The 18,690-nt window shown below is 39.9% G+C and overlaps 1 protein-coding gene across 1 annotated transcript in view; it reads right to left on the bottom strand.

Moving 5' to 3' along the window:
- Positions 1–15,289, bottom strand: part of trpm2 (transient receptor potential cation channel, subfamily M, member 2) — a 50,629-nt gene extending 35,340 nt beyond the window's left edge. Inside the window, exons 1-8 of the mRNA XM_067409095.1 lie at positions 15,120–15,289; positions 10,403–10,571; positions 7,856–8,036; positions 4,197–4,363; positions 2,506–2,686; positions 2,071–2,132; positions 1,794–1,994; positions 299–401 (exon numbers count right to left, since the gene is read on the bottom strand). Of these exons, the coding sequence (XP_067265196.1) occupies positions 299–401; positions 1,794–1,994; positions 2,071–2,132; positions 2,506–2,686; positions 4,197–4,363; positions 7,856–8,036; positions 10,403–10,571; positions 15,120–15,289 (1,234 nt within the window). The remainder of the gene's footprint in view (positions 1–298; positions 402–1,793; positions 1,995–2,070; positions 2,133–2,505; positions 2,687–4,196; positions 4,364–7,855; positions 8,037–10,402; positions 10,572–15,119) is intronic.
- Between the last annotated feature and the right edge of the window lie 3,401 nt (positions 15,290–18,690).

Genomic DNA, 18,690 nt, shown 5'->3' with positions numbered 1-18,690 from the left:
TGTGATATTTCTCCAGGAATGTGATTCATTCTTTCTAGAAACCATCAGGCCAAAGCATTAAACAACTTAAAAACTCTTAAGTCATTTGAGAAAACATAAAGAATAATGTTTATAGGCTCTCGATCACTATCAAGATTACAACTAAAGATCCACTCCCAACAGTGTAGCCGCCGTTAGTTATCCATCCATTAGCAGCATGATCCAATTACCCTCTGCCTGGAAATGTGAATTTAAGTCTTCAATTTCCAGATTAAGAAATGGAGGGATGTGAGCATGTGCTGTCTGACAGTGATCATACCTTTCAGCAGAGCCTGTAGAATGGCGACGTCAACATCATAGTTTTTATCCTCGTCGATACGAAACACAGTCAGCAAATGAGGCATCCGGATAATGTCCTGAATCTAAAAGACCAAAATAAATAAATACATCTTCTGATCACTTATATTTCACACATATATATATATATATATATATATACACAGAATCTATATATAGTTTCTGATTGTCAATAATTATTAATAAAAATTTAAATTCCGATTCACGGTCCCTAAGGGCCGCCAAAACGTTCAAAGTGGGCATGACTATAACTCGTGAACGGAATTAGATATTTTCACCAAACTTGGCACACCTCTGTAAGAGCTCATTCTGTGGTCACAGAATGAGCTCTTGGTGGCGCTATAACAGGTGACTGACCACTTGGTGGCGCTATAACAGGAAAAAAACATGAAAATGGCTATAACTACTTCACCATTAGCCCGATCAACTTGAAAATTGGCATACAGTGTCTTCGTCCAAGGGGCCGCGACTGTCTATAAGGACGTTGATGCATCTTGAAAAACATGTCTGCCGTCGGCAACTGAAATTTGAGTTGCTATCAGACAAAATTAATGAAGGCCGATTGCAACGAAACTTGCTGAGCCTGTTTGACTCACAGTCCTAGAGGCCTGTGAGAAATTCAAAAGAAATCGGCCACCAGGGGGCGCCTTCGAGTTTTTCACACGTGTAAAGGATCATGTATCTGACGATTTTTCACGCACACCCACGACATTTGTTCCACATGGTAGAACTCCTCATTCTGAGCAACTTTGCCTCTAGGACCGTTTGTTAAATATTGAAGATTATTTAAAAAACAACTTTGGCGAACTAGTCCTAGGTTTTTGGCTCAACCTCAATAACTGTTAAAAAGCTTTATAAATCATGTCCTATAGTAAATTGCCTGTATTTGCCGTAAATGGTCTTTTCCATCTATGATCGAGATGGTTACAGGCTTGTTAATTAAAACCTTTATAGCTTTTTACACGTGCTTAAAGGCCTTAAAATGCTTGAACCCCGATAATTGCTGCTCACAGCTATATTTATTAATATAATTATTGCTTTCATATGCAATGAAATGCATATGCACACAGGCACTTGTTCATTGAAGTCTGCAAAGATAAATGTAGACTCGCTTGCTTTCAGGATTGCGAAATGGAAATACTTACGTGAATTTGTAACATTTACAGGCTAGTATAAAACCATAAGGTGTTCGTATGCGCTAAAGAAAAACGCATCTCAAATACGATTTAATTTGAAGAGTTTAATATAAAGCACATCTCATGTTTAAAATGACTTGGATTATGCATTTATCCGGCAGCATGTCCTTTGTTTTTTTTCAGATGTTTTCGTAACATCAAAGTATATCAATGTAAACAATATTGTCACATAGGCTAAGTTTGAAATTACGTTCCACACACAGACAAGTTCTGAACATGCAGTGGTTAACCAAACCGAATATATATGCTTTTGTCCATTACCTTCTTGGTCCAATCAATGACCTGCAGCTCAGTAAAGTTTTTGTACTCTTGTACAAAAAACCTCTTCAAGAGCTGGCCTATAAGGACCAGAGTGACCTTTGACACCGGCAGGGCCGCCACCTGAGCAATGACGTCCGCCAGGCGACCAGATCCCTCCAGCACGACACACGGCGTGTTGTTCAGCATTGAATTGTAGATCGTCTGTGAATAAATATGTGAATTTGGATTAATGAAAGAACATTGATGATCTACAAAACTGATGACTTAAAAATCTCACGTTTAGAGTTCCTGGACCACCATCCAAAACCACACAGACCACCGGTATCTTCACGCCACTCTCTGATGGAGACAATTTCAACATTGATAATAATCAGAAATGTTTCTTGAGCATCAAATCATCATATTAGAATGATTTCTGAAGGATCATGTGACACTGAAGACTGGAGTAATGATGCTGAAAATTCAGCTTTGATCACAGAAAAAAATTACACTTTACTATATATTCACATAGAAAACTGCTCTTTCAAATATTTCAGAATTTTTACTGTATTTTTGATACCGACTCCAAACTTTTGAACTTATACTAATGGTTGTTGTTCTACTGTGCTGTACAAATAATATTTGATCTATATTCCCTTCTGTGCCATATAATTACTAGTGTGATTGCAAAAACAAATTATATTAAACTATGTGTAATCTTATGAAGCTGCACCTCTGTTTCCCAGTGATTGTTGAGAGATAAGTCTCTCCAGACGGGCCCGCAGCTCAATTTCAACTCCATAATGTCCATGAGTGCCATCATCCACTAGCAGGAAGTGAGTATGATTGATATCGAGACAGGAGAGACGCCCCTGGCCCTGCTCATCCAGAGAGTAGTACGCAGGGAAACAGCCCTAAAAGAGAAAGACAACAAGACCTCATAAAACTTTGTTATAAAATCACTATTAGCATCCAGTTGACAGCAACTACTACTACTACTTTGTGCGTATTCAACATAGTGAACAATAGGGCTGGGTATTGACACAATTTTCACGATTCGATTTGATTACTATTAACAGGCTTTCGATTTGATTCAATTACGATTTCGATTCGATTTTGATTATTTTGGATGTAGTATTTCAGTTACAATACATGTCAAATTTTCTAGAGGAAAAAATCTCTCAACTAATGCTGTAAACTACACATGGGAGTCAGTTGGTGCTACTATAATAATTGCATTGAAGGTTAAATTAACTTATTTACATACAAACACTTAAATTACACTCAATTATGTGTTTATTATAAATAAAGTTTAGAATTACGTAATCATATTTCTACTCCAATTCTGTTTTTTTTAAAAATATAAACATTTAAATTGCGGCTGTCATAACCGATTTATTCAAACATGCATTAAATATTGAAGAACATTAAAAATTATAATGAATATGTAACGGTGCATTGCTATATTTATGCTGCTTTCTAGAGTTCACTTTTCTAGCTGCTAATGAGTTTATGGTCTCTGAATATGTTTTTCTGAGGTAAATGTGACGTTACGTGACATTGTTTACAAGCTGTTTTACTGACATCTTTCCAAGGATGAAACACTGATTGAGCGATTACACGAGACATGATATGGATTTCAGTAAGTTGTACTGTATATTTTAACATACCTTCAGATGTTCATGCATGTTTATTTCACTGTAACTGGTATTAAAGCGGAGGAGAGGATGATCACATGCTTCTCTTTAACTGAGGCGTTAAAGCGATCCGTCACGCCACATTAAACAGCGCCAAAACGGTGTTTATTTTTTGAATCTCATAATAAGATGGACGTCATTTGAAATGTGAGACTTTGCTTCATATCAAAAGTAACAAAGCACAACGATTATTGTGATTTATTGGATGGGAGGCGCTGCATATTCTGCTCATTCATCAACTGAAAACAGACTAGATTAATCAATACTTGGGATTTAAGAATCGATATCGGTTCGTAAAATGAGAATTGATTAAAATCGAGAAATCTATATTTTTTACCCAGCCCTAGTGAGCAACAGAGCAGTTTGTCCATTTAGGGTTGCTGTAGAAACATGTCGGTGCAAAATTATGACTTGACATGGTCAACAGCCTGTGGTGTATGTAGACAGAAATGGTTCATTCTAAGGTTACAGTTCATTATGTAAGGTCTTTATACACCACTGAAATCATAGTTATGTATATGATATTGCATTTCTGTCAATAGGTCCTCTCAAATTTTTCACATTGCACTTTCAACCAACATCAGAGAACTGTGAACATGCAATGTGTTTGTTAAACTATTCATGCTCATGCTCAAAGGGGTTCAGCTGAGAAAAAGGTTTAATCTCAGATAAAACTGATCTTGTGTTGTTCATACTGTGTGTATTCAGGTAAGGGGAAATGTCTGACCTCAGGATGGATCAGTGTGTGGCTGTTGTGAATGACTCCCCAGGGTGCCACACCGATGACGACGATCTGTCCCTCCATCGACCCGCTGCTGAGTGTGTAATCTCGCACGGCCATGCCCACATGCTTCATCACACCTGCATGTGTGCCTCCTGTCAGGATCCATGCACCTGCCACACATACAGCATTGGAACTGGAGAAGTGTAGTTGTCTCAAAACACAAACCATCAAACACTATCCATTATGACATGTAGGCATTTTTAACTTTATGTACACAATGATAATTAGGGGCCAAGCACCGAAGGTGCGTAGGCACCTATTGTATCCGTTGGCATTCTTATTATTCTGCTTCTTCCGCTCTGGAAGTCTATGGCAGCCCATAGAACTGTATGGTAAAAAGTTGTGAAATTTGGCACACTGTTAGAGGACAGTCTGACCTTTGTCCATAGCAAATTTGGAGTCTCTAACTCAATCCCTCTAGCGCCACCAGCTGTCCAAAGTTGCACTTATGTTTATGTTAATAACTTTTGAATCATGAGTGTTAGAAACGAAATTGAATCGACTGCACCCTATTTCCGTCATAAATTTTTTTCCGCCATTTTAAATTATCTGAAAAACCCACTTTTTCGAACTCCTCCTAGGCCGTTACTCCGATTTTCAGGAAAATTGAACCAGATCATCTTCAGACCATGGCGACAAAAACTTATGGAATTCAAGTCGATTTCTCAAACCGTTTTCGAAAAAACGCGCAAACAAATTTTACATAGCGCTTGCGAAAATGGACGTAAGGCTGTATCTCCGCAACGCTTTATCGTATTCAGAACAAACTTGGTACATGACATCACAAGCATGACCTGAGGCATCATGCAGTGTTTCGGTGCAACGCCACCTACTGGTGCAGAGATATGAAAATTGGCTGCTTTTGCTTATAATTTCTGATGGGTTTGTCCAAAAATCATAAATTTGGTCTCGTTAGATTCAGGGCATCATGCCGAATCGAATGATATCAAATGTTTACATATCAGCCATTTTGGACGTCGGCCATTTTGAATTTTGTGCTAAAATGCTGTAATTTACGAACGAATTACCATATCGTTACGAAACTCGGTATGCGTCTTTGGCACCATGTCCTTACCATGTCCTTCTGGTGCAGCGCCACCTTGTGGTCAAAAGTTATAACAGAATTTATAAAAATGCGAATAACTTTTGACTATACTTTGACTCAGTAGATTCCTTGGGTCATGCTGAGAACATAGATATCAAATTTGACATAGTCGGCTGAACTTCCTGTCCGCCATATTGTTTTTCTTTAAAAACCTACTTTTTCGAACTCCCCCTAGACCGTTTCTCAGATTTTCACCAAAATTGAACCATATCATCTTCAGACCATGCCGACAAAAAGTTATGGATTTCAAGTTGATAAGTCAAACCGTTTTTGTATACCAGAGCAAAGAATTTGAAGTATGATGCAAAAATGACTCTTGAAGCTGTATCTCTACAATGCTTTGACATATTGACACCAAACTTTGCAAGTGTCATTGTCACCTCACTTTGACCATACCACATTAACTTGGTCACCGCACCACCTATTGGTCGAAAGTGATGAACCAGTAAATCCTCATTTTTGATCATTTTTCAGCTCTTTTCCCTAAAATGGTCTTAATAGGTCTTTAATTGCTCACATTAGCAGTTGGTCTAATGCTCACAGCCATGTTGGCTGGCTTATTGTGCAATTTTCATGCTTGGCCCCGTAATTGCTGCTTGCAGCTATAATCTTTTACATTGTAATCCTTTTATTTTTAACATTTGGCATGTTTGTGTGCTGCTGCTCGTCCCTGTGTGTGTAACAAGCAGAGTGTATGCGTAGTGTGCACCCGCCTATTGGCGCATTTTACTAATGCAAAAAAAATACTTTAGACCAGGTTTCAGTTGGTCAATGGCGCAGTCGTTTTCAGTTGCCTCAAAATAGCAAAACGGCAACAATGCACCTGAACACACCTCGTTTTCAGACCAGCACGCCCATGGGCACGCAAATGCATTTGCTATTTAAACAACGTGGTGCTGGACGTGAAAATTATAACTGCGTCGGGCTGAAACTAGCAAAAAACACTTGCGTTGCGTCTGGCGTCGCATTGTGCCGGGTGTATTGTGGATGCGCTTATCCTAAGACAACACGCTAAAACATGAGCGCACAAAGAATTCACAACATTCTTTTACATTACATTACATTACATTATCATTTTATGCAGCACTTAACTGTATTTTTCTTTTCGAGATGATTCCAATCATATTTGGATATCATATCGATTCAAAACCATCACAGTGAACAGTTTGCATCTGAAGTGTTTTATAATCCATTATTAATCAGCTTTAATATATCGGCCACATTTTCTTACTGGGTCAATAGCGATGACATTAAAAATGAACATATACTGTATATCAGCCAATACCGATATGGTGGCCGATATATCATGCATTCCTAAGGAAAATATCATTAATGTTGTCAAATTAATCAGTTATGAAACAAATTCATTTTCAGCTGTAAAGCAGCTCTACAAAAGACAGTCTCATTATTCAGCTCAATTCAGTTTAATGTTGATGCAATTCAGTTAAATAACAGTATCAGTGTTGCAAAGTTCATCAATTTTGAAAAATTAGTTCAATTTAGCTATAAGCAGCTCTACAGAAGGCAATATATGAATTTTATTTGTAAAAAAAAAAAAAAAGCAGAATCAGTTTCTCTCTGGGATAATACTTGTAACGGAGCGGGACTCAGGCAGGGATCCAAATGCAAAGCTTTTATTAAAAGTGAGCGTGGTCGTACAGGCAGGGTCAAAACAGGAACAGGCAGAGTCGTAGTCAGGATACAGGCAAAGATCAGGACAGGCAGATATCACTCACAGATCGGTATACAAAGCACAGGTCAGGGGTAGGCAGCTGAGGATCGTAAACAGGTAACAGACAGGTAGACAGGATAAATAACGCTCAGAATTGTAACACACGGTAAACAAGACTTCGCAATCAGGTGGTGTGTGTGTGAGTCATATATAGTCCAGGTAGTGTGCTAAGCTGTATGTGGCAACAGGTGATTGGTGTGGAATGAACATGTGACTGGCAGGGAGGATTGTGGGAAATGTAGTCCGGGAAATGACAGGAACAGACGGTGATCATGACAATACTGAACTGAACACATGCACTAATATCTGAGTTTGTTTTGACACTTATTCAAGCATAATTCTATTGGATGTTTAATTTATAATTAACGGCAAATCCCTGTTCATCTGTCATAACTCTAAAAAACTGGAACATTACACAATCGCGCCATAACAGTAGTCCAAGTCGAATTTATTTGTATAGTGCTTTTCACAATACAAATTGTTTCAAAGCAGCTTTACAGAAAATCATGATGTTAATGTTTATAATATTTTAATATATTCATGCATTAATAACTGCATTTAGCAGATTAGATCTAGGTGATAATATAGTTTAGATTTTGCAATATTATAAACAATCACGCAGTTGAGGTTTGCTATATAGTAAATATTGCTTTAAATGAGTGTACTGTACTATGTGGGTAAAGTTGGATATACTTATATATATAGAGCTATACGATAATATACAGTACATTCAAGCAATTGATATTTTATATATAGCCACTGTACCTGTGGTCTGGGCGACTTTAATGAGGCCCCGACGAAACTTGTCCTTCAGGTGATTCTTAATGTAGAAGTTTTTGGCTCCGCCGGTCACCGAAATCAGTAGGTTCGGCGATCGCAGATTCCATTGTTCTGTCATCAGCTGGTACAGACTCTCACAGGACGTGTCCGCCGACACCCGAACATACTAAACACACACAACATGAGTTAGCATATATAATACTAGCATAAGATAAAGGTGAATGTATCTAACCTTCTAACTGTGATGGAAGAACAGCCTAAATAATGCTGTTTTGATTTGCATTTGGCAGATGCTTTTATTCAAAGTGACTTACACTGCTTTCAAGGTACACATTATATCAGTTCATGCATTTCCTGGGAAATTATTGTGCAATATAGCTAAAGAAACAAAATTTATCTTATTTTTGTCAGATGATATTTTTGATATGAAATATTATTGTAAAAAACTGTTTTGGAAATTTCAGTCTTTCTTCATTCAATTTGTACTGGTCCTTCTACTATAATATACATTTTATATTTAAAATGTATTCTTCTGCAACTGTTACCTTAAAGAAATGTTTTTAGTCGATTTAACCAATAAAATTTAATGTTGTTGGTAAAAAATAAATAAATTAAATAATTTAGGTGGGTTCATCAATAATAAGTAATATATTTGACACGAATAAAACCAGCTAATTTAGATTTAATAATTTTTAGGTTACCTTTATATTTGACTTAAAATCTGCTAGTGTATTGATGGTACGTTCACAAGACAATGATGTACACAAAACCTTTGCATTTATCGAGTACAGACATCATTGTTCACACGGATCCAAGAAAACGACTAAAAACGCTGCATTATGCTGCCAGGCCAGTAGGTGGCGATATCACAATGTAAAACACTATGCTCCTATAGACTGATGCTGCATCCAAATATGCCTACTCCCCTACTACAGTATAAAGTAGGCGAAAAACAGTATGCGAGCCGAGTAGTATATCCCGAATTAGTATTCATAAACAATAGGCCAAAAGTACCATGATGACCTACTACTTCTGGCGAGATTCTGAAGTGTGCATACGTTGGACACTTTACTATCCCATGAGGCCACAGGAGAGGATTTGTGTATGGTGGTGAAGCGACGCAACTGATGACAATATGGAGGATGCAGTACGTCCGATTTTCATTCACACTATATAGAATGTACCTAATTAACATTTGCGTAGTAAGGTTCAAACCAAATGTAGTAGCTACTACACAGAATGCGATTTCAGGCGCAGTATGAACACGTAATATGCATGTGTATGACAACACTATCCTCACAAATTCACGTTTTTGTAGTTTACACAGAGACGATAATGGTCTCGTTTTCAAAAGTTTGCATTTTCAGGACCCCAAAACACTGTTGTCGTGTAAATGAAATCAAGTCCAAATATCTTACTGTATCTTCTCAAATAAATGTTATCTCAATTTAAAGGGGCCATATCATGAAAATCCTACTTTTTCCGTGTTTAAGTGCTATAATCAGATCCCTGGCGCATCTACCAACCCAGAAAACAACCCAGTAACTGTTTTGGCAAGCCTTTCTCTGCAAGCATGTGAAAAAAACGAGCTGCTCAGATTTTACTCCCCTAGTGACTTAGTGAGGGGATCTTATTGTAATATTACCACCCCTTAATATGCACGTTTCCACCCACTGCACCGCCATTTTGTTTTCACAAGCGAAAACGATGTATCAGTTCTAACGCCATGGCAAAAGTTAGAGCAAACCATAAACGTTAGCCTGGTGTGTACGGCTCTGTTTGGCAAACAGGTACGCTATGTAAAATGGGCGTCCATACAGGATTTGCACAAAAGATTAACATGACGACACATGCTTGTGGATGAGTTGAATCAACTCCACAGCAACTACATCAATTTATCCACTAACCATTCAGAAACGTCTAAAAGTTGTAACTTCTTCCTGAGTCTCTCCATCAGTGTCGACTCCGGTTTGATCAATGTAAGGATGAACACCGTTACTGACAATCCTCATTTTGGCTGCGTGAGATTCTCCAGCTTTGTTGTTGTTGAGCTGTTGAAGCTCCGCCCTCTTCTGGAAAGGGGGCGGGAGCAGCAGCTCATTTGCATTTAAAGGGACACACAAAAACGGTGTGTTTTTGCTCACACCCAAATAGGGGCAAATTTGACAAGCTATAATAAGTGATCTGTGGGGGATTTTGAGCTGAAACTTCACAGACACATTCTGGGGACACCAGATACTTATATTACATCTTTTGAAAAGGGGCATTATAGGTCCCGTTTAAGGACTTTTATTTGACTGGAAAACATGACAAAAATACTCTTTAAGAACACGATTTTTTGATTTAAAAAAAAAAGATTTTATGACAAAAGGTTCTTTAGATTATTTAAATGTTATTCACACCAAGAAAAAAATGGTTCTTTTAAGAACTGATTACTGTAAGGTTCTTTGGAGAACCAAAAATGCTGCAAAAACCCACTTTGAAAAGTGTATAATAGAAAGGAGGTCCCTTAGAAACAAGTTGTCATTTTACCTTCCCGGTTTTCTGTCCAATCCCCCCGAAGCTGATATCTCCGAAAGCATCGGTGGGCATCTCTCTGACATGCCTGTGTTTGTCCCACTGCTCCCCAACATAGTCCTCCGGTTTGATGGCCTCATCGCAGTGCTGGATCTTTGGGTAACCACACTTACAAATCCCCTCCCTGTCAACAGTAATCCATGTTATCCACACATGAGTTACAGCCCAACAACACGCACACCACACACATTGTCCGAATGTTGCTGAACCTCACACAGAAGCGAACAGGACTGCATACACATGGCCTTTAGTTTACCGCTTGTCAAGTTGGTTATGACTGACATATCATTATTTATACTTTGTGTTTTATACACATTACAATGACTTTTAAAAGAATAGCTCACCAATATATACATCTATAGTGCACAAGTCATGATCATTTTATGCATCATTTTGGAGCTCGACAATAAAAATTACATTCCACTTTCAGATAATTTTTTTAATTAACAATTTTCTAAACCTTTAGACAGAGTATCATATTTGATGCATCAGGCTTTTATGACTCATATAGTATGATAAACTGAGAATATGGATCTTGTTCTTTAGGAGGATAACTCCTACATTTTATTCAGAGGTATGAAAAAAATATGCAATTTGGTGCAGATGCTGATATTTATACGGCCAAAAGTAAGATGAAACTCGGATAGTTTGTAATGTAAAACAACAAGATCTTTAAAAGCGGATACCAGATACTTACATGGAATGCATATAAATATCAGTTCAGTCGATCAAGCAACTTTATTTATATAACACATATAAAAACAACAAGCAGAAAAATAACCCATTGTAGCATAGAAAAAGAACAATAAACCATCTCAGGATATAAGAAAGAATATTTAAAAGCTAGAGATTAAAAATATGATTTTAAGTGTGATTTAAAGGTGGCAATTGATGGAGCTAACCTCACATGGATCGGGAGACCTATTACAGAAAAAGCACAGTCATGGACCACAATTTCCAGATCTTTTCTGGTAAGAAAATGCTTAACTTTAGCAATTGATCTTAAATTAAAGAAGCTATTCTTAACAACAGCGCTAATCTAATAAAGAAGAGTACATAATTACCCCAAGACTCATTATGTGATCTTCTAAATTTAAGGACATAGGACCTAAATGTAGTAGATAGAGGTTTAGTGGGAGGGCCAATCATAACCCCGGCTTTATTATATTTTATACTTTATTATTATACAGCCAAAGCTTGATGTCATTATAGCACTCACAAAAATTGTCTAAGGAACATCTCAGCCCCACATATGACATGCAAGAAAAAAAAAAAAAGTGTGCACGATTTACTATTTCATTCCCTCGTTTGCTAAATCATGCGCACGGTTTACTAATTCATTCCCTCGATTTACAAATCATGCACATGGTTTACTAATTTGTTCCCTCGATTTGCTAAACCGTGCACACGATTTACTATTTAGTTCCCTTGATTTACAAATTGTGCACATGATTTACTATTTTGTTTGCTCAGTTTGCGAAATCATGCGCATGGTTTACTAATTCGTTCCCTCGATTTACAAATCGTGCGCATGATATACTATTTTGTTCGCTCAATTTGCGAAATCATGTGCATGGTTTACTAATTCGTTCCCTCGATTTACTTAACTGTGCGCACGATTTACTATTTCATTCCGTCGTTTGCTAAATCGTGCACACGGTTTACTAATTCTTTCCCTCGTTTGCTAAATCATGCACACGGTTTACTATTTAGTTCCCTCGATTTACAAATCGTGCACATGATTTCCTATTTTGTTCACTCAATTTGCGAAATCATTTGCATGGTTTACTAATTCGTTCCCTCGATTTACTTAACCGTGCGCACGATTTACTATTTCATTCCCTCGTTTGCTAAATCATGCAGACGGTTTACTAATTCGTTCCCTCAATTTGCTAAATTGTGACCCATCACGGAAACCAGGGACACAAGTCGGCAGCACAACTTTCGAGCAAAATGAGAAAGAAGCATTTTTTTTCAAAATTGGTGATTTTCGTTTTTTTGCAGAATCTGTTAGTTGAGATTATGAAGAAGCCTTTCCGTGTTTGAGATAGCAGTATTGGTATATTTAAAAGCGTACATTTTGAGGTTGAAATTGGCTTGTTTTTCGGAGATTCTAGCACGCAGTAGGGGCGTGTCATGTCTGTGTGTATTTCCATACTGGGAAGCGTGGCTACTTATTTTGCAGCGCTCTGGCCGGCTCTAGCTGATATCAAAATTCAGAACCGTGGCCGTTACTCCGAAAATGTTTTGAAGTACTTCTTCGACAAGCCGGATGCTTATGAACAAGCGCTCACTGATTCTGAAGACGATCTGAGCGACGATGAAAGCGGCATAATAAGACATTACCTCTCTGGAGTCGGGTAACGCGCCGGCGCATTTTGCAGGATTTTTTTCACATTGCAGCGAAACAGACTTAAAATACTCCGTCATTTTTTGTCATTTTTTAGACATAAGTAATATATCAATTGAAACTATAGAATGTCTTCTTTTATTTGTGTACACTCAGAGTAAAAACAAAATGTTGTGCTTTTTGTAAAATAAAGAAAACTAACATGATGCGTGATCTCTCTTCTCCCTCTGAACGAAGTCCAATCTGATAGTTCTCAGAAAATGAACTGTAACTTAGTGAATACTAATCACAGAAAAATTATACTTGTGTCTGAAAAAACGTTGATATGTCAGGTTTTAAATCGTGTAAGTCAAATCGAAAACAAACATTCTGTGTTTATGTAATCTGTATGAAAAGAGAGCCATGTCAGATGCCCGTGATTCAGCTCATTATCCACTAATGCGGCCACGCCCACGGAGCCAGCGCTATTCAGACACAAATTCAGTCAATACATGCATTCATCGTCTCAATCGTGTATTTATTGTCTTGAAAAGTGTTTTGAATAGCCATAGTTAGTGATCTTTGGCCTCTGTTAGTTCCTGGATTGCCTATTCTTCTTTAACAGGCTTCTCAGCTGAGAAAATTTCATTTCATGATTATAGCGAACAAAATGATCATGGTTATCACAGAATCCTGTTCAAAAAGTAAATTCACCAAGTTTCATGTGGAAAACCAGCAAATAACAAATAAAATTAGCATCAATATGTACTTTTTCTTTACATAAACATTAAAATAATAACATTAAAAATGATGGGCAGATTTTAAAGGAGTGTCTTACAACAATCTACAATGCACAAGTTTAAATAGTTTTGACAAAAAAAGTCACATATTTCAGCCTCTAAATCATTTTTATAAAAGTCAAAAAAGATAAATTACTGACATTTATAATGCACATTAACCTTTATTATTAATAGTATGCGGTCCATGCAGCTTTACAGGGGGTATGGCTTATCTAAATGAGATGTAAATGAGCCCTATTGTCACTCCCAGCAGGTGAGAACAGGTGAGAACTGCAACTTTAGAGGCGTTTTTCTCCCTATAGAGCTTTCTTGAATGCCTACCTTCAAATGGCCACAACTTCTCCAAACATTATCAGATTTCTATGTGTCACACATCCCTGGAAAGCTTGGAGACTACACTTTCAGAATCTGCAAATAACTCAAAATGCCCCAGAACCGACTTGTGTCCCTACTTTCCATGACTGGTCACAATTGTGCACAAGATTTGCTATTTCATTCCCTCAATTTGCTAAACCGTGCTCACGATTTACTTATTTATTCCCTTGATTTACAAATCGTAAACACAATTTACTTATTTTTTCCCTTGATTTACAAATTCTGCACACGATTTACTAATTAATTCCCTTGATTTGCTAAACGACACGCAAGATTTACTATTTCATTCCCTCGATTTGCTAAATCACGCGCATGATTTACTTATTTGTTCCCTTGATTTACAAATCGTGCGCACCATTTAGCCTACTATTTTTTTCCTGCATGTCATGTGCAGAGCTCCATACGTATCTAAACTGGAAAATAAGACAGAAAATCATCAGCTCAACATCGATAAGATATGAAGTTGTCTCATTATATCTCTAATAATGTAAGATGATAATTAGTGCTGTCAAATCGATTAATCGCAGTTTATCGCATCTAACATAAAAGTTTGTCAATTATATATATTTTTGATCAAAGCTCCGTTGTTTTAAAACGTAATGCAATGCAATACAATGATGATTGAGAGATGAACAAATAAACGCTCATTAAAAGCCTGATGATCAGTCGGCGCCGATGGCCTCATGGACAGCGTGCCGACATGTAGCGCCAATGCACTTCGGCCTACTCGAGTTCGAGTCTCGGCTCGTGGTCCTTTCCCGATCCCGTCCCCCTCTCTCTCTCTCCCACTTTGCTTCCTGTCTAATCACTGTTCTATCATAATAAAGGCAAAAACGGCAAAAAAAAAATCTGATGATCATATTTGATACTCACATCTGAACAAGATTTTTCTAAAAAATGATGATGGTTAATCAAGTACTGTAAACCTAAGTTGCTTCTAAAAATCATTTAAGATTTCACAGCAAAAAGACACATGAACCACGAGCTGAAAAAATGTATTAACTATGAATCAGACGACATGAAGGCATGTAGATCGTGTGCTCGAGGGTTTTCAGTAAAGTTGTTAATCATTTAAAGTCTTAATTAAGAGTTAATTCCCCAGAGTGATTAAGATTTACAAGTCAAGGCCATTCACTCCGTCTGATCTGCCCAAACACGCTCCTCATACCTGGCATCCTCCACATAGAAGCAGCACTCTTTCTTCTTGATGTTCCCTTTAATCCAGGAGGCGAGCGAGCAGCGCTGGAAGGAGGGAGACAGACACAGATATCGGCCACTTTTAACAGCACTCGCAGCGAGCGTTTGCACAAGAGTCGGCTCCACCGTTGCCTCATCCATGCTCGTAGCAGAGACAGTGAGGGTGAATGAGAAGGGCAGACGTGCCGGAGGGGGAGGGTGTGTACGGGCAGGACAGCCTACAATGCATTTGCTGCTGCACTGAAAAACTGCACTGCTGCACCAGTGATGTCAGCCACGGGGACGGAAGCACTACTGGAATACGGACAGGGTCTGACAACTTGATTTATTTGTGAAAGGGCTTTAATCATGAGTTGTACTATGAAAACATACTACAACTTTGCTGCGAACCACAGTAAAAAATAGAATGTTTTAAATGCAGTTATTTAAAAAAAGGATAATTTTTGTGAATTCTTGATTGTGTGCTCCAAACTAAAATTATAAAATCATAATATTTTTGCTTGCTTGATAAACAGGTCAACGCTGATGTAAATGAATGCAAGAGACACTATATAATGAGTATAAAAATATAATTCAGCAGTGTTTTTTTAGTACCAATGATATGGTATTATACTTTTATTATTATTTGGAATTAGGTTTTTTAATATACTTTCTGCTTTCATTTAAAGTTTTAGTGATTTTTGTTGTGTTTTTGTCATTTTTATTAGGTTTTGTTTTTTAAAAATGTCTATATTTTTTATTTAAGTTTTAGGTTTTTTATTTTAAGTCTATTAGACTTTAGTTTACCTTTTTATGTTTATTTTCTATTTGAAGTAATGAAAAAGTTTTATGGTTTTAGTTCTAGATAATGGTAATAACCATGGTTTTATATATATATATATATATATATGTTACAGATCCTGTGTTCCCCTGGACTCTATTTCCCAAGATCCTCCTGTTCTCCACACCTGCACTCACTTCCCTCGTCAGCTCCTCATCGTCACTCATCACCTGCACCTGGACTCTATTGTCAGCACTCCCCATATATTGCACTCACTCCCTTCACTCCTCGTCCGTTCTCTGTTTATGTTAGATGCTTGTTTGGTGTACTCTGCCTTTGGTTATATTAAAGTCTTATATGTTTGTGGAAATCCGTTATCTGCCTCATCTCTACACCACCAGCCGTAACAGAAGAACGGACCAATACCGATATGGACTCACCGGCTGTCCAACTGCTTTACCTCGACCAGGAGCAGCAGTCCCTCGAGACCCACACCCAAAGGTTTTTAGATCTGGCGTGCCATACCAACATCCCGGATGAAACGCTGAGTGTTTTTTTTTATATGAGCCTCAGCACAATGTCAAAAGCTCGTCTACCTGGTGTGGGTCCTCAGGGAAATTTCGCCGAGTACGTGGAGTGGGTGCTGGTGAACTGTGACTCTCCATTCACCATCGCTGCAGAAATCACCAGCCCCACTCCCCATCCAGAGTTCAGCCTACCTTCACCCAGCGACACGGACGACAAGCCAGAGCCCACCGCAGATGGATGTAAACAGCCTGCCGCAAGAAACGAGCCGGAGCTGACAAGCGGGACCGAGTTTCACTTCACCCAAGAACTGGAGTCCCGAGGACAGACGTCTGACCAGGTGTGTGAGCCGGCAACAACGTGCGCCAATGTGGGAGTCCTCGTAGAGTTCGAGGGGATGGAGTGGAGCTCCGCCCACACTCCCACCACAGAGGGTGAGCAAGTGCTGGACAATTTGTCTTTTTATGAGGACTGTAGTGAAGAGGAAGATCCCCTGTGTCTCCTAACCCCGCTGGTCCCGTCCAGCCTAGAACTGTCCGTCTCCCCGCTGGTCCCGTCCAGCCCTGCATCTTCTTTGGCCCCTCCCAACCTCCCTCTCCCACCTCCTCTCCAGCTACCATCAAGTTCCTCTGCCCACTCGTTGCTGCATCACGCTGGCACCTCAGTGTCTCCTCCACCAACCCTCTGTGGTGTGGATCCACCTCGGGCCAGCCATTCTACAGCACCGTCTGGACGCCTGGGCCCATTGGCTCCGCCTCCTGCCTTCGATCCAGTCTCTCCACCTCGGCCCGTCATCCAGACTCCTCCGCCATGGCTCCTCCCCCCCTCGGCTCCGCCTGGGACCATCGGCCATTCGGCTACACCGGGCTCCCTCGAACCTCCAGCTACACCTTGGTCAGACGTCGCCACGCCTTCGTCACGGACTTACGAGTCGTCTGCGGCACGACGCCTCTCCACCCCTACGGCTCCATCGGGCTCCGCCCTCCCTCCGGTTCCGCCTCGGTCCTCTGTCACTCCGGTTCCACCTCAGACCTCTGGCACCCCGACTCCACCTCAAGGGATCATCGCCACGCCTCCCTCGCGGCCTCGAAACCTGCGGTGTCATGCCTGGTCGTCGGCCATCCATCTGCGCCCTGGGCTCCTTCTCCACCGGCTTCGTCTCCATCAGTCCTACCCACGGTTTCGTCGAGGAATTCTACACCATGGCTCCTCCCTCCCTCGACTCCACCATGGATCACCATCCTGGCTGGACTCTGGAGTCTCCATCCACTCGTCCTGCTCCTGGTCTCCCCCTGGCTCCTCCCACCCTCCACGCCCCCTTGGACTATAATTTCTGTTACATGGACTCTTTTCTTTTGTGTCTTTATGTTTCTCCGCCCTCCTCCAGAACCCCCTCCCTCCATCCCTCCTCTGGACTCTTACGGCGCGAGGACGCGCCTATCCGGGAGGGGGCGAACTGTTACAGATCCCCATGTTTCCATTTTCCCTGTGACCTAGTTTCCCCATTCTGTTCATTTGCTGCACCTGTGTCTAATCATCCCATCACCTTGTTAAGTTCCCTTTGTTTGATACTTGTATTTAAGCCCTGTGTTCACCCTCATTCCTCGTCCGTTCTCGTCTGTGTAAGGTTGTGTATATTCTAAGTGTTATCATTAAAGCTTGTATTCCTCAACTCCCCTTCGTTCATCCTGGTGTTTGCTACCAACTGTAACAGAAGAACGGACCTATAAACGTTGGATTTCCACAAAAAAGATGGAGACTTTCCCTGGCTCCCTGTCTACTGCTCCTCCAACGCCTCTCACTCATCTTTCGGCTGGCGATCGCCTCATCGGGCTTCTTCAGGTTGGTCGTTCGCTGGAGAGGTATGTGGAGGAGTTTGTTGAGCTGGCTTATCTGACTGACTGGCCCGATGCTAATTTAATCGCCCTGTTTTTGGACGGTCTGGATGACAACACTCTCCGTTTCCATGAACCAGATTATCGTTTCTCCTTAAGCAAAACTATCAATCTTATTTTGTTTTTGAATAATTCCCAATTCTATGTGGATAAGGTTCAGGATGAGTGTTGGTCTCCAGTCCGTCCAGAAACACGGTCGGCCGGGCCAGTTAGTCAGTCTCCGTATTCCTCCGCTTACCCCTCCAGTGAACTTCCTTCCTGCCCCACACTGAACCCACACTCCTCCACTGGGTCCCGAAAGCGGAGGAGGAGGAAGCAAGCCGCTCCAGTCTCCATGGAGTCTGCTCCAGCCCTCTCCGAGC

The sequence above is a fragment of the Chanodichthys erythropterus genome, chromosome 14 (assembly GCF_024489055.1).
Source record: "Chanodichthys erythropterus isolate Z2021 chromosome 14, ASM2448905v1, whole genome shotgun sequence".
Lineage (NCBI taxonomy): Eukaryota > Metazoa > Chordata > Actinopteri > Cypriniformes > Xenocyprididae > Chanodichthys > Chanodichthys erythropterus.
This window is presented reverse-complemented; position numbering and strand designations above follow the sequence as displayed.